This window comes from Rhipicephalus sanguineus, chromosome 7, assembly GCF_013339695.2.
Source record: "Rhipicephalus sanguineus isolate Rsan-2018 chromosome 7, BIME_Rsan_1.4, whole genome shotgun sequence".
NCBI classification, from domain to species: domain Eukaryota; kingdom Metazoa; phylum Arthropoda; class Arachnida; order Ixodida; family Ixodidae; genus Rhipicephalus; species Rhipicephalus sanguineus.
In genome coordinates, this window is record NC_051182.1 from 90,792,279 (window position 1) to 90,814,708 (window position 22,430).

The 22,430-nt window shown below is 47.3% G+C and overlaps 1 protein-coding gene across 1 annotated transcript; it reads right to left on the reverse strand.

Annotated features, from left to right (window-relative positions):
- Nucleotides 1-1,130: 1,130 nt before the first annotated feature.
- LOC119400782 (beta-1,4-mannosyl-glycoprotein 4-beta-N-acetylglucosaminyltransferase) lies at nt 1,131-21,835 on the reverse strand. Its single transcript, XM_037667736.2, has 2 exons — nt 20,933-21,835; nt 1,131-1,644 (listed from the first exon to the last, which is right to left on the reverse strand). The coding sequence occupies exons 1-2, from the start codon at nt 21,818-21,820 to the stop codon at nt 1,438-1,440; spliced, it is 1,095 nt and encodes a 364-aa protein (XP_037523664.2). The 5' UTR covers nt 21,821-21,835; the 3' UTR covers nt 1,131-1,437.
- Nucleotides 21,836-22,430: the final 595 nt, after the last annotated feature.

The window sequence follows — 22,430 nt, forward strand, 5'->3', positions numbered from 1 at the left end:
AGGAGTGACGAAAGGGCGAGGAGGATGAGAGAAGGTAAAGCACAGCATAGCCAGCTTTGTAAAGCATTGCCTCGTGTAAATAGAAATGAGGGTGAGGAGAGAAAGGACGAGGCGGAAGGTAAAGCATAGCATAGCTGTGTGCAGTAGAGTATAGCAAGGAGAGTGTGAGCGGAAAGTCAGGGGGAGAAGGAACGAAAGGAGAAGGGGAGAATAAAGCATGCACAGACTTGTGTACTACAGTATAGCAAGGGTGAGTAGTGATGTGAGGGTGAGGAAAAAAGAAAGGGGGAGAGTGTACAGCATAGCATAGCAGTACAGTATTGCACGGGTGCGCGAAAGCAAATTGATGGTGAGAAGGAGAGATGTAAGAAGGAGGGGAACGGTAAAGCATAGCATAGCCGTGTATAGCATAGGACGGGCTTGTGCAGTATAGCAAGGTGTGGCAAAGGGAAGTGAAGGTAAGGAGGGGAGATCTGAGGGTGAAACAGAAAGAAAAGAGGAGGGGGAGGGCAAACATATAATATAGGACTTCTTTTTGGGCGTGTTGGTGCTCGCATTGCTTAGGTACACTTGAATGTGGCGCAAAATACATTTCGTGAAAAAGGGGGCAAAGAGAAGACGCAAAGTGAAGCGGCACAGTCAAGTGTACCTAAGCAAAGCATATCATAGCCGTGTATAATATAGTATAGCAAGGGTGAGGAGGAGTGTTGTAACGGTGAGGAGGTGGGAAAGGAGGAGGGGAGAGGGCGCCACTTCGTCACAAATATATTATTCCTTTCCCGACAGGGATACCGAGCAGGCTACATGTTTGGAACGCCAGTGCGCGCTTGCCCGTGAACGCAAGCATCTCTGAACAACAGGCGAATCACTGCTCCGCACTTCCTAAGCTTTCAGGTTGAATGCAACTGCATACATTTTGTCTGCAGACATTTACCTATTCACTGCGTAAAAATGCAGCAAGAAAAATAAACGCAGTTTGTAGAATTTCATTTCAAACGGTTACAGAAGTGTAAAAAAAAACATTGCGATCAAGGCATCATTTTCAAAGGGTACAAATGAGTGTGATCATTAGTTGCAAGAATGGCAAGAACACCCCCGATAAATGGGCATTCTAGATTTGAGTGCTTCAAATATTTTAAAATGATTACCAAAGACGAATGGCAAGTTTTGCTCACACTGCTTTGTGTCTAAAAAATTGCAAACACTTTAATACTTAAGCCTAAGCAGCTGTGCGAGCTGCTCGCCGCCGCTCACTATCGTTTGCACACCAGGCGCTGACGTTTTCTGCTCTCACTCTTCAAATATGGGCAAACCACACCCAGGGCGACGAAGGCACCAGTTTTCAATGGCACTCAGCTGCTTGCAGTTGCGTAATTTGCTTACCAAATCACGCAGGTAGCGAAGGGGTTAAAATGGGCCTGCCCCGAGGAGTCTTTGCTAGGCAACCATCAAGTATGAGAAACGGCCCGCGTTTTTTCTGACGTACGCCGGAGCTGCTTCGTGAGCGTCGCAAGTTTCCAGGGGTCCACTATCGTCGAAATATCGGCCGCTCTTTCGGAGGCCACTTATGTACGCTGGGTCTCCCTTTTGAGCGATGTCACCCCACCGTATTCCGTCGTCCCTCTGGGCTGCGGCGAGCTTCATCTATGAAGAGAAAAATCAGAACATGTGTTTCCTTTTGTATTCACAATTTAGTGAAGCATCACACAATACATCAAAGAAAAATGGGGTGCGTAAAAAAAGCACTTGCTTGTTTTCTGTGAAATGCTGACGGCGGTAAAAATACACAATGAAACAGTGAACTGTTTCGTACGCATAATGGTGTGTGAACACAGTGCGTACGCTACAAGCAATTGTTATTCTAGTACATAATAATCATATCTGGGGTTTAATGCCCCAAAACCACGATATGATTACGACAGACGCCGTAGTGGAGGGCTGCGGAAATTTCGACCACCTGGGGTCCTTTAACGTGCACCTAAATCCAAATACACGGGCCTCAAACATTTTCGCCTCCATCGAAAATGCAGCCGCCGCGGCCGCGATTCGCTCCCGCCACTTTCGGGTCAGCAGTCTAGCGCCATAACCACTAGACCACCGTGGCGGGGTGTTATTCCAATACATATAAAAAATCAAGGGCCAGTCACTATCGAGCAGTTATGAGCGAGCATTGCTAAGAATTTGTATCAGCAAGTTTTATGAAAATTTGGCAAAACAACGCCCAATTGATTTAAAGATACGCAGTTCTAGAGTCCGTTCAGTGTGGCTTCATGGAATTAAGGTCAACAATAAACCACATTGTGCCTATTGAGACAAACAAATAGACAAATAATTATGTTTCCGCATTTCACGAATTAATTAAGGAAAAGGTTACGACACAACGTCCCAATTCGGAATCAATGAACACCTCTACGTGATGGGTGTACGCGGTATTTTGTTACAAAGGCGTTATAGAAAGGTACTTGCGTAACCGCACGCTCCACGTTAGTATAGGCGATGTCCTGTCTCGACCCTTCAATGAAGAGCATGGTGTACCGCAAGGGGCGCGCATATTGGCATTGTTTTCGCTGTGAAAGTTAGTTCCCTACATAAGGCGATTTCGCTCGCGCTACCCAAAGCACCCTGCACTGGGCCCCGGAGCGCGCGATGGGCGTCGTGACTTGCCGAGGCCATAGAAGTCATGTCACTCTTCTTCCTTTCCCTTTTTCCTTCCGCCATGGCAGTGGTTAACGCATCTGTGTTCCAGGACAGATGAGTCCCGCTCGCTTGTTTTGACCAACGTTTTTCTTCGGCCGAATTTTCTCTGTAACCTTGTGCGCGTCAGTATTAGTTACGTAATTTCTGTGAAAAGGAAATGACGCCACTGAAACCTTGTTCGTGCCTGGCATAAGACCGTGGGGAGAAAACAAAAGCCACAGTTTCGCCGCAAGGTCAAAGCAATGAATGCGATAGCAACAAATTGCAATGTCACGCGGAAAAACAGCAAGCAGTTAGAAACGTACAGTGCGCTGCTCAAGCTCAAAGGATGCACAAAAAGAACACATACGGGACAACCGTGAACTAACAACGTTAACAACTTGTATTTAAAGCACGCTGCTCAAACACAAAGAAGGACGCACGAAACAAACGCACAGGTATACACAGGGCAAGCGCGAACTTAACTGCTGTCACAGTTGCTATTTTTGTGTTTCGGCAGCGCCCTCTATTCGAAAACGCGGCTGCTGAAGCGAGCGAAGTGACATTTGAGCACTCTGTAACTTAAACGCAAGCTTTCCGGTAAAAGCACAAGACGAACAGACTGTCCCCCATCGCGAGATATGCACGCGCGCGCGGGTGACAACGCCCTGTACAGGGCGTAGTCGCCGTACCGGGTACTGTCCCCGATCACGAAATATGAAAGCGCGCAGGCGAGACGTTCCTATACCGTGCGCAATGTGGACTAAAAGTAAAGTGGACAAAAAAATTACGTGCCGCCGGCAGGGACCACTTTACTCAGATATAAATGTAAGGTAATAAAGCGGATTTTCGTCCACTTTACTTTTTTCACGTTTATATTACAATTACGACAAATAACATCCCCTATACGTTCCTTGGCTTTATTGTCTGTTCTCATTATTATTGTGTCTAAGAAGGAAACACGAGCCCTCAAAAGTCAACTTCTTTCCTTCATTCATAGCGATGGTCTCGTTCTGGCAGACTAGGTGCCTTCAGGGAGTATGCGAGAGATTATTGGTCAGCTGGGATCTCGTAAAAAAAGATCACGTGTACGTGACGCCTGTGATGCAGGTTTTATATTGTGGGTGTTCGATTGAGGCAGAGCCACAGATTAAGAAAGGAAGGGCCGTTTTCCACAAAATACCTGAAGCTTTGAAACAAACGAGAAAAAGAGGGGAAAAAAACAACGATAGAAACGGAGTCACGTTAGACATGCGCTAAAACTGTGACGACAGGCGGTGTACCATAACTGATCGATGTTCCGAGTAACGTTCAAAGAAAAGAGCAGTGTCAACGGTTGTTGCGACGCTTGAGTTGATTGGAGTAGTGAACTCGTCGTTGGCATGCCGTTGTGTTGGCGGAGAGGGCACTCGTGGAGCGTACGAGGAGGCGAGTCGTCGCAAAGTCGCGTAGAAGGAGGCGCCCTCAGGCATAGCATGCCGACGCCCTCGCTGCCCACGTGCGCAGCATGAAGGCTAGTGATAGGCACTCGGGCTCGACCCGTGGCTAGCGACCGGCAGCAGGAACCCGCTCGCCAACCGGGACGGCGGAGTCCACGATCGCGCGTTTTCGAGAACGCCTGGAGACTCTTCGATGCTGTCGGGCCTTTCGTGCTCGAGTCCGTAACTCGACAGCACGGACCCTGACACCAGCGTGGCCTCCCTCCGGCTTCTCCAAGTCAGGCTGATTGCATTCCAGCCCGTCATCGTGTTCTTCTCTCCCGTCTGCCATGCCGTCTTCTAATTGGTCGTGGTTGTTTTTCCCTTGTCCACTCACACGTGCCCTACCCCGCCAACGTCGTGCTCTTCTCAGTGACGCACGTTTCTGTTGCGTGGTGCCGTCGTAGGGTCCACACCGCCGGGTTTGCATGGCTTTTGCCACCACAGCACTGCACTAACCACAGTCGTAACGTCGCAATTATGGCCCACTCACTCATCACAAAGCCAACGGGCAGAAAAAACGTGTTCCACACTCGCCGCCATAGCAGCGATCGGCGCTAACACTCCTACGTTTAAGTGCGCATAATGTATACCCCATCAAGTGGAAGGGGGGATGACCGCCGCCGTAGCTCAGTGGTAGAGCATCGGGCGCATTATTCTAAGGTCGCAGGTTCGGTACCTGGCGGCAGCAAGTTATCTTTTCGTCCACTTTACCTTCACATTATTGTCTTCTAGTTCTCGTTAATATTGATCTAGCAAAGAGAAACAAGCCCTTAAAAGTCGTCTTCTTTCCTTTAAACGTATTTGTATAGGTTGAACGAACATGAGAAAGTGCCTCAGAGAGGCTGTCCGACATTTCGATAGGAGGACCTATCTTGGGCAAAGTCGCCCTGTCATGCTCGGAGTGTTATTTTTAAGCAGGATATTGTTGATGTAATCAGGGGCGTAGCCAAATTTTTTTTCGGGGGCGGTGGGTTCAATCATACTCTATGTATGTTCGTGCGAGCGTTTGTATGTGAGCGTGTATATATACGCAAGCAAAATTGAAAATTTTCGGGAGGGGGGGGGTTCAAACCCCCCTAACCCCCCTTGGCTACGCCCCTGGATGTAATGTCCCAGTGCGTCACGTGTCGCTCTTGGTAATCGCCATCCCCCCCCCCCCCCCCAAAAAAAAAGAAACTATCCAAGCGATGAGAGTGGTCATTTCCCCATTTTGAAGGAAGGTGGTTCTGGGGCTCAGGAAAAGTGGAGGTAAGGGAGAGAGAAAAAGAGAACAAGTAGCAGGAAAGCAAAGCGACAGCAACGACGAAAGAAAGAAACTTGGCTTAGGGGCTCCCGCAAAAAGTGGGGAATATGGTGCCGTCCCTCTATATCCCGTAGAACCGCCTTTGAATGTGAAGGACCGCGTGAAGACATTGTCAAGATGGGAGAATGGGGGCCTTACTTTTGAAAGACGAGATGTGGTCTTTAAGTTGTACTTGGAGACGCCTCCCAAGGACGCTTATTTAATGGGAAAAGTCCTTGGCGCACACCAATACACCGAGCGTCGCCATAGGTGGTCTTAGAGGGGAATGACCACAAAGGGTACGCGGCGTGTGAACTAAAGAGAAAAAAAAGATATATGTGAAAGAAAGAAGGTGATTTTCGAGGGCTCGTTTTTCTTTGTTAGACACAATATTAATGAGAACTAACACACAATAATAAAGTGGACCAATAGATAACTTGCCGCCTGCAGGGACCAAACCTGCGACCTTCGAATAACGCATCCGATGCTCTACCACAGAGCTACTGCGGCCGTCATCCTCCCGTCGACGAATTTATTGGGTATATATGTGTATTTAAACCTAGGAGTGTTAGTCCGCGCCGATCGCAGCCATGGTGGCGAGTGTGGAACACCTTTTTTCTGCCTGTTGGCGTCACGTAGCACGTGACGACCGGCGGTTGGAGAAGGTGTGCGCGACGACAAGGGATTAGGCGTGGCCACGGTGTCGAAGAAAGTAGTTGGGTATGGGTGGCAGTGGCGAGCGAAGTGTCCAGCGCCACCACAGGTGAAGCAAATGGGCCTGTGGTCCGGCGTTCGCCACGCGTCTTGGCGACGGAAATACGAAGACGAAGGTACTGTGTAGTGAAGCGGCGCAGAATTCGCGGTTGTCGGCAAGGCAGGAGTCGGCATTCCAGGTCTGGCATACGGCGTAGGCTGGCAGCGATGGCAGCGTAAGTGAGCGGTACAGCGACGGTTGAATGTTGGGGCATAGGTGGCAAGGCCTCAGCAATTTGTGTCCGAATGTCGTGCTTAAGGTCAAGGGCCAAAGCCTGCGCCGGCTCGTTGGTGAGAGGTAGTAGTAAAAGCTCACGCGCTACCCCTTCACGGATAAATTCCTTGAAGCTGGATAGCGGCGGCTGCTGATAGGTAGGGCGAGCGGTTATGTGCAAGCTCGATAGTGTGGCGGTCGTCGTGAGGGCTTGGCGTGCGATCGAGCGCTGTCTGCGCAACTCGTCAAAGCTCTGAAACAATGATACCAGTGCAGCGACTCCGGTGGGATTCCTTGCGAGCCCTTCAGGATGAGCTTGATTTTCTCCTCTTCAGTCACGGTAGTGTTCGCGCGGTTGCAGAGGTTCAGCACATCCTTAATGTAGCCCATGAACTTCTCGCCTGGTTGCTGCGCCCGTTGACGCAAGCGTTGTTCTGCCCGCAGCCTTCGAGCCGACGGCCGACCGAAGACGTCCGCAAACAAAGTCTTAAAGGCGGACCAAGTGCGAATGCCATTCTCGTGGTTGCTATACCAGTGTTGGGCGATATCCGTAAAGTATAACTGCACGTAACCAAGCTTCATTTGGTCGTCCCATTTGTTCCTGGCACTCACACGTTCGTATTTTGACATCGAATCTTCCACGTCCGAGACACCTGAGCCGGTAAAGATGGGTGGATCTCGCTGGCGATACACAGCGCCGCAGGTGACGTGGACTGCCGAAGGTTACAACTGGAGAGAGGTCTCTTCTTTCATGTTCGGCATGAAGTCACGAACCGGAGATAGATTCCTGCAGCCAAGGTCCAGGCTGGTCTAGGGAATCCACGTACCTCCACCAAATCTTACGTGGTTTGTTGACACGTAGACTTCAACGAAAGTCGAGAAAAGTCGAGAGTAGGGCGTCAAAGAGCGGCGGGCGTAAAGCAACCAAAATCCGGTTGCAAAATCTGGCAGCCAAAATCCGGTCAAGCACGAGCTTGTGTCTCCTGCTGCTATTGGCACTGAGGCTCGCTTGCTTGCTCGTGTGCTTCGTCGTAGTCCTCTCTTCACTACATGACGATAAAAAATTTGAGCCTCATAGCTACAATAGTTCTTTTGTAGGATCTCGTCAAACTAACATTTTCGCGAAATTACCAAGAAGCAGTTCTGGCTGAGTGCAGACTTGCGAATGTTTTCGACGAAGAAATTTCTTTTTCCGCGATACTAAGATTGGTTTCGCGGCACCGCGGACTCAGACAGCGCAATCTATCTTTTTTTTCAGCAATATTAGAGGCGGTTGGCGGACGTGCAAATATTTTAGGGGCGAAGCTCCTTAAGCCGTGGGTCTGTCCTTCCTCTGTGACCGGTTTGTAAGCACTCGTCAACGTCATCTTCTTCTACTGCATACCAGTATGATTGACTTCTACTGCATACCAGTACGAATGAGTGTCGTGTGTGTTCGCCTGTGTGGCATTCTTTCTTCTTTACTGCGCGCGTTCTGGTATGCAGTAGAAGAAGAAGACGACGTTGACGAGTGACACTCTCGTGCGTGTTCGCCTGTGTGGTGTTCTTTCTTCTTTACTACGCCGTGGGTCTGTCCTTCCTCTGTGACCGGTTCGTAACCACCTAGTTGTATGACTCACTCAGCAGGTGGCGCTAGTGTGAGTGACGTCGTGATGACGTCACTCGCACGTGACTGACGCAATAAAAGGCAATCGCTCTTGACGTGCTTCCTCTTTCGCAGCGAGTCACCGGATGGAGCAGGTGGCTGTAAACAGTAGACGAACAAATTAAAAGAACAAAATAAAAGTTGATTTCTATATACGCACACAGTCTCAAGTCTTTCTTAATGATGTAATGGGCGAACTTTCACGGGAGGGTTACGGGTTTACCGATGATCTCCCCCTCTCGAGCTTCGCCCACTTATCATCATTCATTCCGTGGATATGGCGTGATTTTTCTTATCTGAACACAGCCAGCACATACTTATGGCGCATAGTGACGATATATGTTGACGACAGATTTCCGCACCAATTATGTTAGGTTTTTCAGTGCGGAGCACTTTAGCTGCCCGGCTTGTCGTCCATCCATGGATCTCATGTGGCGTAATCACACTCACAGTAAAGCGCTCGATACAGGCCATAACAAAGCTCGCAATGCTTAAAACCGAGTAAAGTGAACGAACGAGGTCTAAAATAATATATTTACCCGAAATAACCCAGAAGTAAACGCAATATTTAACTAAAAATCGAATAAAACGCTTCGGAAACCTGTGGCAGACTCCGGAGCCGCGCAAGAGAGGGCGCCACCGCGTCGCCGCCGAGCGAGCTAATGCCTCTCCCCCTACGCTTCGCCAGAATTGCGTCGCTACATCTGGTGGTGGAAACAACCCGATAGATATCGTTGCAGACGACGCGTATCTCAACTGCCGTAACAAGCAGGAATTTCATAAAGCGCAGCAAAACGTAGGGCACATGTCGCACACCGAGCTTGCGAATCTGCCTAGCAAGATTCTACTCGTACCGGGGAAACCCCAGATGCTTACCCCAACCGTAGCGTCATCGACGCTTTGGTAAAAGGAGCAGTGGGAACTCAAAGAACGGGAATCGCTGGGTGCTCGTGCTACGCACTTTTATAGGTTTCACAGTAGTGGAGCTACCATACGCTTTTTTTTTCTATTTTACTGCTATCGCGTATATGTGCCAAGATGTCGAAAAATAAAATTAGTTTTAAGTCAGGTGCTGTTATCGTCCTTTCTCCGTCTTGTGTCCTGTCAGGAATTTGCGCTGTCTTTTTCCTTCTCACAGTCTTCCACAGGCGCTCTTCAGTTTGCCTCGTTATATATATATATATATATATATATATATATATATATATACGTCGCTATTAAACTGAGGTGTGAGTCAGCGACCGTTTGCGTCCTTCCCTTCTGCTTTTTTTGTTCTTTGCGCGCTGAAAACTTTCCATCATTAATTCATATCAAATGGTCCAGTATCCTACACTTTTGCAAGTATAATAATCTCTCTGATAGACTGTAGGGGTATTGTGGAAATATAAAAATAAGCTCAATGGTTCTCAATTTTGCACTAACACAGCTTAAGCGCAAGTGTGTGTTTTCTGTAGCCGTCTGTTAATCATTTTTTAATTATCCTGCGCTGTGCACCAGGATACAAGCATATTTATAGCGGATGTATTCGCACTTCCTGCGCTGTGCACCAGGATACAAGCTTATTTACAGCGGGTGTGTTCGCACTGTTGTGAGCTGTAAGGCACATGCAGAAGTTAACATCAAAACGCAAAGTACCAATTGCAGACCCATTAGGTTCAGCAAAAGCCTTGTTAGCGAAGGCACTACGAAAGCATAAAAGTGCTCTGAGGAATGAAGTGTATCATATTATTTCCAGTATGTACGTGTCGACCCAACGTGTGCTACGTTCGTTGGCCGGATATAGAGTGAACGAAGGCAATGTAATTGCTGCCTAAATGACTATATCGAAGCTGTGATGAATTTCAGCCCTTCCATAGGCGTACCTGCCATGCACTTCAAGCCTTGCCTTGCCCAGAACCTAAGGAATTAATGACCACTCTTTTAGGACACCGAAACGTCTAGGGAGATTTATTTACTTAACAGTTGGATAAGTGGTTACGGATGATAAATTAGCGTCCTGCTACATCTTCTAACAGTAGGTCACAACTACACTGCGCACACTTACTTGCTGACTGGTGAGAAACCGCTTGTCTTTGGTAAATCCGGTTTGTCATTCTCAACGGAATGCCCGAGTGTCGGGAAGAATTTGAAAACGAAGCCCTTCTCCCAACCTTACCGACAAAATATTCCATTACATCTCGCAGTTCTGCTCATACAAGAACCCTTATTGGATACAAGACTAGCTTTCACTTTTCTTGCCGAAAGTAACACCCTCGACATTGACAGCCCTAGTTCCATCAAAACGGACATGTGGCCTAATTGTTGCGCATTCATATAGCGAAAAAGGCGTTGAAAAAGCAAAGACGGGCTACGCGGCTGCTAAGTGGTAACTGCAAGTTTAAAGCATGAACCTGCACTTGTAAGGAACTCACAAAGAGCGTTGTTACCTACAGTGGTCGAAGGATGCGTTTAGTGCGCTTACGCCATGTTCCCATGTAATAAATATGTCGTCTATGTAACGGAGATAGGTGGAAGGCTTCACCGGACATGATTTCAACAGCTCTGATTCTAACTGTCCCATGAAAATGGTGGCGTACGTTGGCGTAAAAGGGGTTCCCATACTACTGCTGAAAGTTTGCAGGTAGTAGACGAAGCAAATTCAAATTTAGCGTCAGGACTAATTTCAGTAACGACAGGTGAACTTCAGCTTTATGTGTTTGCTTGCTTTCTATGAGTAATTTTGGGAAAGCCTCAATCCCTTCAGTGATAGGTATATCCGTACACAAGGAGCAGACACCTAATGTTACCAGAATGGCCTGATCCGAGAGTGTTTGTGTTTCGTAAATAGAATCCATTATTCGAAGGAAATGAGGTGCATCTTGAAAAAAGACGGTAGGTTAGATGGTATTTTAGATAAATGATGGTTTAGAAATGTTGATAGGGACTCAGTAGGTGTATTGTTGTTAGATACTTTAGGCCTGCCCGGGATTTGCACGATAAGTAGTTCATCTTTGGACACCTTATGAATCTTCAGAAGAAGGTAATGTCCTTTCTGTTCGAAAGTTGTTTCAAGACACCGTGTTCTGCATAAGTTCTTCAGCTTTCGACTCCGTTTAGCTGTGCTCAGAATTTCCATTGAGACTAGTTTTATGTATTGATCTATCTCTTGGCATTGTTCTGTATCTGGTGTCCAAGTCCTTGGCGGACGCAAAGAGTCATTGCTTACTTCTACCGTATCTGCCTTATCAAAAAAAATTCCGTGGTGCGGAAACGTCTTGAAAACTCAGGTATATCTTTGTAGAGCTCGTACTCGTTCACTGCATTGTTTGGGAGACAAAATGTAAGGACGCGCTTGAGCAGATCTATATCGACTGGACTTAAGCTTTGTGATATGTGTACCACTTCGCTACGGCGTTCTGGCTGTTTGGCTGGGATTGCGGAGCTTGCGGATTGTTACTTAGTATTGCATGCAGGCTTTCAATTATATGTTCTGGTTTAGGCATCGGGGCGATATTTTTTCAGAGGGGGGCATTCCCACGTTTGTTCTTTGGATGCATTCGGATTTCACCCGAAAAGACTGTTTGTAGCGCTCTTTCACATTGCGTCGCAATGTTTCAGAAGCTTCGAGATTGTTTAAGGGCACACGGTAAGCCCTATAAGTCCAATACAATTTTAGCAATACGCGGCACAAGACGTAGAATGAAAACTTCTTGTTCTCTTGTGCAACAAAAGACGGCAATCTTCTGGACACGTGGAGGCGGGCGATCCCGAGGAAGGATCGAGTGCTTCAGTCGCCTGATTCTGTCTGAGAAACATATTTCGAGGCCGAACTGGTGCGCAAATAATGGGCGATACACTACAATGAACCCGACCTGATTGATGAACGTGCCGCAACGGGCGACACTGTCAAAGGACGCGGTGTCCGACAACGTTCGCTGACTGCCTGGCATACCCGGCTAATATAAAAAAATGCATTAAATATCAAGCTACTAACTGCATTGAACCAATTGGTTATGAGGCTTTCTGATGGAACGTTGCTACCGCCCTTGCCTAGGCATACATACATTTTTGCTTTCTTTGTTTGCCATCGCCTTGTTTCTGTGCAGTATGTGGCGTACGCTGATCTAGGCGCTAGATGCACACGTGTATAGGAACTTGCACAATCACCAAATTGTGAAATATTTTCTTGTGTTCTTATTTTGTAGATTTTAACGGTTGTTTTTTCAAGGACAGTCGAGAAAATTTGGGCCAATTCGTGCAGACATGTATTGTCTGTGATAACTCGTCGCGTCAATCATTGTTCATTCGGGAGCCTGAGTCACAGACGAGCGCAACGCTTGCAGCGGGTAAAGTTATTTTCCTGTTTTACCATATGTCAATAAAGGTTTCACCTTTTGCATATTCTGTAGCTCATGTGTGAGCACGCTAGATGTATTTACAGAATACATCGAGCCTGCAATTTCGGGCCTATTCTGTAAACAGCTGTATCAAGAGTCGGCACCACCAAACATCACGCAATTTGGTGGCTATATAAGGTTTTCAATGAAATTGCACAAGTTGACTTCGAACGCATCTTATACCAGCACTGTGAATGCACTGTTGGCAGGAATACAGAAAATGTGTGACATGGCTAGTGACTGCTACTCGCGCACAACTTGACATCCCATTCCGCTTACAGAAATAGCGTGAGTATGCCAGTAACGCGAAACTAGCTAACGCACAAGTCGGGTGATGTCGTACAGGCAATCTTTTCAAACTCAAGAATACACGAACCAATGCACTGTAGGCCCCACAAAAGCGAATATGCGTGCCACGCGCAGCCTGCAGTTGTGCACATACAGAAGCAACGATTATGGTATCGATAGACTACGCATGTAGAATACGGCAGTTCTTTTCCGTTATTCAGTGCAAAAACTGAAGCAAAAGAAAAAATGATTTGACTCTTCATTGCTCAAAAGAAACGTGCCCTTCGCTTCGTTGTGAAACAGAGAACACCATCTCAGTGGTCGGGCATATGGGGCATACCTGTAGCATGTGGTCATGTGCCTGTTATACAAATATGTCACAGGCATTGTCGTGTGACCGGAGGGTTCGCATAGGTGTTTGGCCACTTCTAATTTCGTAGTCGCTGTTATTTAGCGTACTACACACCGCACACTTGAGGAGCGCGTACATTCGCCTCAGCGTCTTTCATAGCAGCAGTTGATTGCCCGAACTTGGAAAAATGGAAAATACGCAAACATGAACTCTGGAACCCACTTTATCACGCATGACGGTTCAGTTACGCGTTCCTTACACGCATGCGGCAAGCCGGCGAGACGCCGATGCACAGCCCGCAACGAATCCCCACATCTGTCGCAGAAAGTGCGCAACCATACCGAATTGTCTACCGCGTTTCGAGGCCAGTTCATACAACTGTCATTCTTGCACCGTCAGCACGCGTCTGGTCTAAGTCAGCGTTTGTTGCAGTCGCTTGAACAGACGCGCTTCTCGTGTGGACACTACCGTTACTAGTGGTTCGCGTATGTCTATCTTCGGCAAATGTGCGTGCTTAGACCAGTGGGTAAGGCACTCAGCGTTCGATAGTGAGGCAGGGGGCAGAAACTCCCTATACCATAGCGTTTCCTAAAATTAGCTAGAGGGGACTCTGGCGCTGCGATCGTTCAGCCACAATGGGAATGATGGGTAGTACACGGATTTGCCTAGTCTTCGTACTTGCAGGCTTCGAATGCACTTGTGGCTTCGTTTATTGCTGCGTTTTGGTTTTCTTTCGGTTAAAAGAATGGATTGTTGTGAACTTCGTGACCAGGTTTTGAATTGGTGGGCCTAAAAAGGATAAAGTGGTGAAGTGGGACTGCTGACTTTTGCTGAACATATAGTCTTGCTACAAAGCGGATGCAGACGACGCGTAGCCAAACGGAGCCGAAAGAACGAAGCTTAGACGAATCCGTGTACTACCCGTCATTCCCATGCTAGCTGAAGCGCCATGCGTTGCAGCTCCCATAGACACTAGCGCCAGAGTTCCCTCTAGTAAGTATTGTAAGAAACTCTATGCCCTATACCTCTCATGGGACGCGCTCTACCGGCGGCTGCCTAGTATCCATCTAGGAATACTTCACAAACAAAACATTTCTTTCAAGACGTCACTGGTGATGTCAGCAAATAGAGGGAAAGGGCGCGAAACCGAGAGGAGGAGGATTGCCGCGGAAGGTCTCCTTTCTGACTTCGAATGCAAGCGGAACGCGTTCGTGCTTCTTGTAGGTCCGCTGGCCACTCGGACGACGCGGTCGTTCGATAAAATTTAGTTAACCGTTTTCTTTTTTTTTAATTTTGTTCCCTTGATGTGAAGTGTGCAAACTAAAGCTGACCGATTTCTCAATAAGACAAAACTCGATCAACACGAGTAAAGTTTAAAATTGTGTTGTTGATCAACACGTTTAGTGCTAAAGGACGGAGACATACACGCAGCGTGAAAGTGTCAATCTACAAAAGCAGCTTGAATTCACAACTGAAATATGCACATAATGAGCAAACACTGAAACCAGAATATCCGAAACAATGTGAAAATTATTCGCGAGCAGGCCACGTCGTACTTGACTCAATCACGTCTGTTATCACGGCGCACATATATTTCGTACAGGACGTGAGTACCAAACAAGACAGAAGTTCAGGGTAAGACGGAGGCGTGAAGAGATGAGAAATTGTTGAAAGAGGAATGCCGCTGGAGACCATCTTTCGGCAAGTTGACTTGTCTTCGTCAGGGCAGCAGCATTGCCTTGACGAAAAAAAGTCTGCTAGTCAAAACGTCGGCTCCAGCGGCATTCCCTGTTAAGTGATTTATCAAAGCATTGAGTATATTACAAGTGTTTCAGTGACAGTATTAGAAGTAAAGACCCACAAAGTTTCAAACTGGCTACATGCATTTCCATGAACAGGAAGGAGCCTGTAATTGCTTCACATCGTTTGAACTGAATGCCAAAAGTGATAGATGAACAAGCAATGTAGCCGAACCAACACGCATTCAAGCCTTTCATTTTAAACATACTTTATCGTAATGCATGCAGGCTGTCGTCATGACGAATTAGTCTAGTGACACTGGGCTTACGTCAGTCCAGTCAAGCTTGCAGAGAACTGGGTTTACTTATGTACCATCGGCGTCAAATGAAACCCGAACAGTGGCGAGCCTTCGCAAAGGTATTCGCAATGCCCATAGACTGTCGCGCCGCCAAGCGGAATTCAGGAGCGTCCTCTCGAGGAGGGTTAGTAGACGACAAAATGGCAGCACTACGCTGTCGCTCCCTTGTTCAGCTGTGCTAGCCTCAGTGTTAACGCGTTGGCAAGAAAAGAACACTACGACTTTGCATGTTCCCTGCATCAGTGAACAAACCGGGCCCTCCGTGACACAGGAAATCTGATTCGTTCTTGCGAGACGCGAAGTTTTCGTGAAAATACGTGGCAACTCGCACTTTCAAAGCTATAGCCCACAGCGTACACATACTATCAGCTTCGCGAGGCTTTCTGTAGCCACGTAGGTTAGTTAAATGTTATCGTCTGACATAATCAGTTGAAGCTCACCCTGTTTTACTTGCATATACATTGGTCAGTGTTTCTTGTAGTGCATGAATCCCATAACACTGTACGCGGGAGGTTCCGCGGGCACGCGATGTGCTTTTTGTATAACTGAGCGATCTCAAGCTGGCGATACCTCTATCCTTTGTCAGCAAAGCGCTGTTACGAATCGTGCGAGCGACGTTTCGATCATTCGAGGACGCGTCTGCTCGACGCCTTTCGTGGAGCGAACGCTTTCCACGCTGTCCTTCGCCAGTGTGTTGGTTTCATATTTCATAGCCAGCGCTGCGCCGCTTGTTTTTGTACGTTTGTTGGTAGGTGGCAGCACACTGCAAGCGATTTGCTTGTTGACTGGTCTGAGAGCAGAGTGTTCTTCGCGCCCAGACGCAGGGTTGCCGTTGGTGGCTACTTTGCGCCAGATTGGCTACTTTTCGACCCCGTATGGCGACAGAAATTTTAGGTTGGCGCCATGGCTACTTTCTGGCTACTTTTGAACTTTTGTCCTGGCGCATTAGGCAGCCATTTTTCGCATTATTTGCGGATAAAATACATTATTTCCTATCTTTTCTGTCGTGTCAGCCGGTGCGCGCGCGTCCTCCCCCCAACAGCACGCTGGCGCATCGAGGCGCCCTAAAGCAACGCGCGAAACTGGCGAAACGTTTGCAAAGAGTGGCTGTTGCATGCACGTTGGAAAACCCGTGGCTAGCCCGCTGCTCACGCTGCCCGCCATCTATGCTGGTGCTGCGCGCGAGCTTCTAATTCTGATGCGCAGCGCCGGTGTTCTTTTGTGAACTTGACAAAAAAGAGATCCACTGGAAAGTAAAGCTTGGTTTTTAACCTTCAACCATATTTCACTATCCGGAGCTGGACTGGTATGATGCAAACCCTACTTATTCACTGTCTTAGCTGCAGGAGCTGCTCTCCTACAGGTTATTTCAGATTGAGATTATCGGCAGGAAAAATGGTCAGCTGGAAAGAGATTGTAGAGGCAGTGGCTATGCGATGCTGTCAGTCTCTGTTACCAAGAATGAAATTCTGTTTCTTTCCACGTGATGCTTACGCGCTCCATGCTTCTGCTATCTTCGGGCGTTTACATAGCACCTGTTTCGCACCCTTGTTGAGGTTTGCTCTGTGTTTTTATCGTTTTGTTCTTTTTTATTGTCTTATTAAATGAGCATTTATTAGTACCGCTTTGTGTTACCTCTTTCTGTCTCTCTCTGTTTTTGTGGTTACTTTTCCTAATGTGCTAATGAAATTTTGCTTGCGGCATAAGGAAAATCTGCTTCAATGTTTAATGCTCCTATACTCACTTGCTTGCTGGAATGTTCCAAGATACCTATCTGGCAAGAACTTTATTTATTCTAAATGTAATATATATCCACGCGCACTGAAATTATTATGATTTATTATAATTTGTTCATTTATTTGCAGCTTATCTGTGGATTAATGGCCAAGCAAGAGGGAAAACTTATGTTCTTATTTCTATGGTCTTGCGTATTGAAAATGGTATGAATTATTAATTGAATAATAATAAAATCGCTACTTATAATACCACTTCTTTTCTATTTGGCTATAAATCTGGCGACAAAATGAGATGGCATGGCTACTTTGGCTACTTTTGGTGTTAGTTCTGGCTCCTTTTCAAGTCCAACCAACGGCAACCCTGCCCAGACGCCACTCTAATTGTAAACGTGGTGACGCGGAGTGGTCGAAGTCGTTCGGCGGAGGAAATCCTTCAGATTGCTTTCAGCAGTGATGTTGAAAGAAACCATCTTGAGGACTAGGATTTTTCACTGGACGTTGAAGACTGTGAAAGCACCGAGAGTGACAGCGACGATGAACGATCAGCTGCTAACTCACGAGGAGCGAGTTGCACTTCACGTCCCCTCGTGCGTTAATGTTCTTTCACGCTCGTAAGTCACTTTGATTGTATTTAATGTATAATGTCCTAGAGCGAGATCAAAATAAAAGCATAGTTCCTCTTGTGCATTGCATGTATCAATTATTGTGGATATTATGGAGCGCCGCATGCCGCCAACACGCTCGAGCTCGACCAGCGAAGCGAAATGGTTATAACGATAGAACGTGCAGTCACGGCCGCAATGCACGCCTCTCGGCTAACTTCTTCGTCGTTGCGAAAGCATACGTGTGCATTCTTTTCGATATTCATGTTTCGATCGTGCTGATCGAACCTGCAACATGCAAGTGAAGTGAATTGCATGCACACGGCTAGAGTCTCAGCATGGCGGTGACACAAGCGCTAATGAATCGGAATGGGATGTGAAATGCTTGTGTTCCGTTGAAGACGTAACTCCGCGTTCCCGACTGCGCAAGTAATGACGACGGCGTATTATGTTTTCAAACCATCACCACGTTAAACGTGCGGTCCCGTGCAGCAGCGATGGCGCTACTCGCTGGCGGCCTACTACTGCGGCAAATCCGTCAGGGAGGCTCGGCACGTACTACCTCGGAGTGCCGTTCAGCTCATGCGTCAGTTCTAGTTCATGCAGTTTTATGTAGCACGCACAGGATTTCGCAAAGCATCGTTATGCACGGTAACGGAGCTGAAATATAACCTTTCACGCCGCAGCAAATAATTAGGTGGCGAGTACTTAGCACTTTCCATGGTTTGGGAAAGCATTTTAGTCTCATATCCATTTCAGCGCAGCTCATGACTTCATCCGGTGAAAGCAGCACGGGTCGTACGTCCGCACGTCCTATCTGTTCCTATGCTAACAAACGGGTTGACCCTCCTCCTGGCGCCATCTTGAAAAGCACGTCGCGCCACCTATAGTTCGTGGGCATTGCGAATAGGTCGCGCCGTCGAGTTGTCACGATGGACAGGCGCGCATGCGCGCAGTGCTGCCAAACCGGATGCACGCGCCTGTCAATAATGATGACAGGACGGCGCGTACGATATGATTGCGAAGGCTTGCCACTGTTCGGGTTTCATTCGACGACGATAGTACTAATGCAAAATTAATACATGCTCAAGTAATGGACCCAAATACTTGTGCTCACTCGTTGTCATTAGGAAAGCCGACACACCTTCACAGAACTGGAAATCCCTGGTTTAACACACCACAGAGCCGCGCAAAACTTGTTTTGCCCCGATTTGGCAATCTTCTTCGAATGCATGGTTGACCTGCTCGACGTGGCCTACTGTGACTTCCGTTCGCTGCACGTCACATCAAATATCTTATCTTTCCCGTATTCATACTTATCACGGCAAGCGAGCGAGATAACCGAGCGCGATACACCTTGTGCTATCGCTGAGCGAGTGGCAAGGGTGAGCTTACGCAAGCGTACAGACGCAAGTCAACCACTTCCCGCGCTTCGCCCGATTTAAAATTCACAACATAAGCAATAGAAAAGGCAAGTAAACAAAAGAAGAGTCGTTTATATTTTAATGCAATTTCTTTTTAAAAAAGAAGCTCGTGAAAGACAATAAACGCGAACATCCACATCAACCGTTCGACGTCACTGGGTTCCACCAGATCTTAGGATGCCCGGCAACCGCTACGAGCGCGCATGTTCCTTGAAACCGAAACCAGCGCTGAGTTTCCGGAGCCTGAGTGACGTTTCAGGTTCCATAATCAATACCGAGAAGGACCTTTTCCAAGTGAAGCTAGTTATGAGTCACAGATCTCGGTTGCAGTATCGTGCACGAAAAGCTGGCAAGCGTAGTGGTCTGCGGCTCCCGAAGGTGCGCCGGTCACAATTGCATTCCTGTGCGCCGTTTTCCAATAATCGGTTCCCTCTAGGCCGTGGGCTTGTGGGCGACATCAGTCTCATCTTTTATCGAGGTCACCTGTCATCTTACGCTGCGGCATTTTATTTTTGCCTACATACACACGCGTGACCGTCGTTGTCGCCTGTACCAACTGGAATGTGACGCTGCTGAGCAAGTGCATGGGGGGTCCCATTCCCGGCATTAAGGGAAAAAACAGTTCAGAGGGAGTACTGCGCAATACGATAGAAACGCAGCATGTCAGGCATGCAAGCTTCGCTTTCCTTCATTTTCCTTGTTGATAAACGGCTTATTTATTTATTTATTTATTTATTTATTTATTTATTTATTTATTTATTTATTTATTTATTTATTTATTTATTTATTATAGGTACCGCGATCTCGTACCAAATCTTGGCAGGGTGGGTATACATCAAAACGTACAAGCATCTCAGCACATACAAGTTCATAGCGATCGCTGGCATTCTTCAAACATTTGTAAAGAAACCTGTTAACACTGCTAGCGAACACATAAAAAATACAAACACAAATTCATAACATTTTCAGATATTTTTCAAACGTTGTTATGGACTTTTGGGCAACAATTTCGCTATTAAGATTATTGCAGCCTGTTATTGTCCTACCAAAAAAAAAGAATATCTAAAACAGTTTTTTCTTGTGTTCAAGGGAACTATTGTTAAAGCATGCCTTTTTTTTGCTTGATAACCTGATGAGTAAGTAAAAAAGTTCGAAATGTTGATGTCACGATGCCCGTTTGCAAGCTGAAAGAGAAACTCTCACTGGCAGACACGGTTGCGCACAGCCACCAGGTGTAATCCAGTGCGTCCAACTAGTTCACTCACAGATGTACGGCCGGAAGAATTGAAAATGAACCTAACTACCTTATGCTGCATACGTTATAGTTTATTGGTTAAAATGAATACGTCCCCAATAATTGATACATATTTGAATAACGCATGTTCTGATTTTTTCTCTTATTCTTTACTTCTTTATGAATCACGTTATGCTTTATGGATAAACGAATCGACGGGCTGACACATTTTGTGGACAAGTCGTCTGTCGATGTTTAGCATTAAAAACAGTACTGATTATTGCTGCAGCGTTACTTTATGCGCTGCGATTGCTGCAATATCAAGGTGTTATGTGTGTCAGACCTTCCGCATGTTCTAAAAAAAGAGGGTTGGTAGTAATGTTAGCAGTTCGTTCAGAGGCGCCGCCGCCCTTTGCACTTTATTTTTGACAGCTTCATCTGACTATCCCTGGGATTTGGGTCCGTGGCTAATCTGCCATGCCCACGCGTGTTTTCGCTCATGTGGCTCACTACGGTAATTCTCTCTTTACACCAAAATATTTTCCGGTGTATTCGGGCCTAAAAAGTACTACAAGAGAACATGTTGGGCTATTTCATTCATACTGTGAAAAAGGTAATGGAACGCAAGACGAAGAAACAGCCCTTCGTGGTAGACAAAGACCAGCCCAATCAAGCACATTGTTAAACAGCCCTTCCAAGAGCTAGAAAAAGTTAGTTATTGATAATAGGTAATATCAGCGGGTTAAGCGGGCGATTGACAGCATAGCATACCTGAATTCCATGAACGTCGAAGCACCACGAACAATGCCAGCCAGCGTAACGAGGCCAGGCGCCCATGATGGTCCATTTGCGCTGTGTTGTTCCCGTGTGGGGAAGGCTCTTATACACGTAAGAGTCGGTTCTTCGAAGTTTGAGGGTGTCGTTCTCGTACACGTTGCGCAAGAAGGCCACCGTGCAGGCTCCACCAACCTCGACCGGTCTTGAATTCTCCCAGAAGAACCCGTACATGAACCACCGCAGACTCACACCAACTGGCTCTCCGTACCCATCGTGGTGTTTCAGGAACAGCAATACTTCGCGGCTGGGTATTTCGTCGGCGTCCGCTATCATAAAGAGGTCATCGTCGCGGAGGTGCTTGAGGCTGCGCTGGCCCTCAAGCCATATGGACCTGCGAAAGTGGTTCTCAGGCGCCCACGGGTCGCCGTCGCCATAGTTGTACACCCCGACGGTGACAAGGATGATCTTGTGGGCGTTCTCGCGGAGGAACCCTGCGCTCAGATTCGACCGCAGGTGAAGTGGTTTCGCAGTTCCGAAGAAAGTGTAGTTGGACTCGCACACGATGTAGTGGTCAACGGCGTTGCCCAGCTCGTTGATGCGGATTTCAAGCAGGTCTAGTTCATGGTTGAATACCAAACCATTGACTATGGCGCGCGGTCGCGAGCGCCGCGTAATACGTCCACTGGAGTACCAGACTTGAAACTCCCTCGTGGTCCACACGGCGTCGGGAATTGAGCACTCGACACCGTTCCAGCCATTGCGACAGACGCACTTTATGGTCGACAAGCCGGGCACCGTTCCCTCCGAAAAGCAGCGTGGTGCACCGTAGCTCTTCACTGTCACTGTCTTCGCAACCACGTTTCTCTCCGCCGATATGTTCATTCTGCTCAAAACGTGGGCATGCCCACTATTTGAGCCTACGTGAGGACTCTGTATGGCTGCCCCATTAGTCAGCAAGGTGCTGCTGAGCTTCTTCAAATGTTTGATTTCTCGGGACCATTTGAAATGAATGGTAACAAAAACCACTACTGAGCCTATAGCACAAACGAGTAGCAGAATCTTACGTGGCTTTTTCAACATGGCGCTGGAAAATTCTAGATGGATATCGACGTAACTGTTGGGCAGAATGTTTTTGCCTCCTGCAGGGGGCATGAACAGAATATGCGGAACCAGCTGCGGCACAGAACCAGTGCGTACGCTAAGCAGCTGTTTTTAGAGCAGCTTCCGCTCTGATATAGGGCCAGCATTCAGTAGAAACATTGGGCGTGTTTATGACCATGAACGCAACGAACGATCATCGTCAAACATTGAAAACAAAAAGGCGCGTATGGTTTCATGCACCGTTTGAAATCGCGGTTTCTAACTTCTTCGCGACATATTTATAATTTTTAATGCGTGAGCGTTCTTATGCGACTCACCCAGGGAACACGTCCATCCGCCTGTTCCAACACATAACACGGTGGGCTCCATAAAGAAAAAAATCGGCAGATCT

What these genes read in the sequence shown, in the direction of transcription:
- LOC119400782 (XM_037667736.2), bottom strand. Translation starts at nt 21,820, where the DNA reads ATGAACATATCGGCGGAGAGAAACGTGGTTGCGAAGACAGTGACAGTG. An exon ending in TCGACGTTCATGGAATTCAG is followed by an intron (nt 1,645 to 20,932) that starts GTATGCTATGCT and finishes TTCTCTTCATAG; the next exon opens with ATGAAGCTCGCCGCAGCCCA.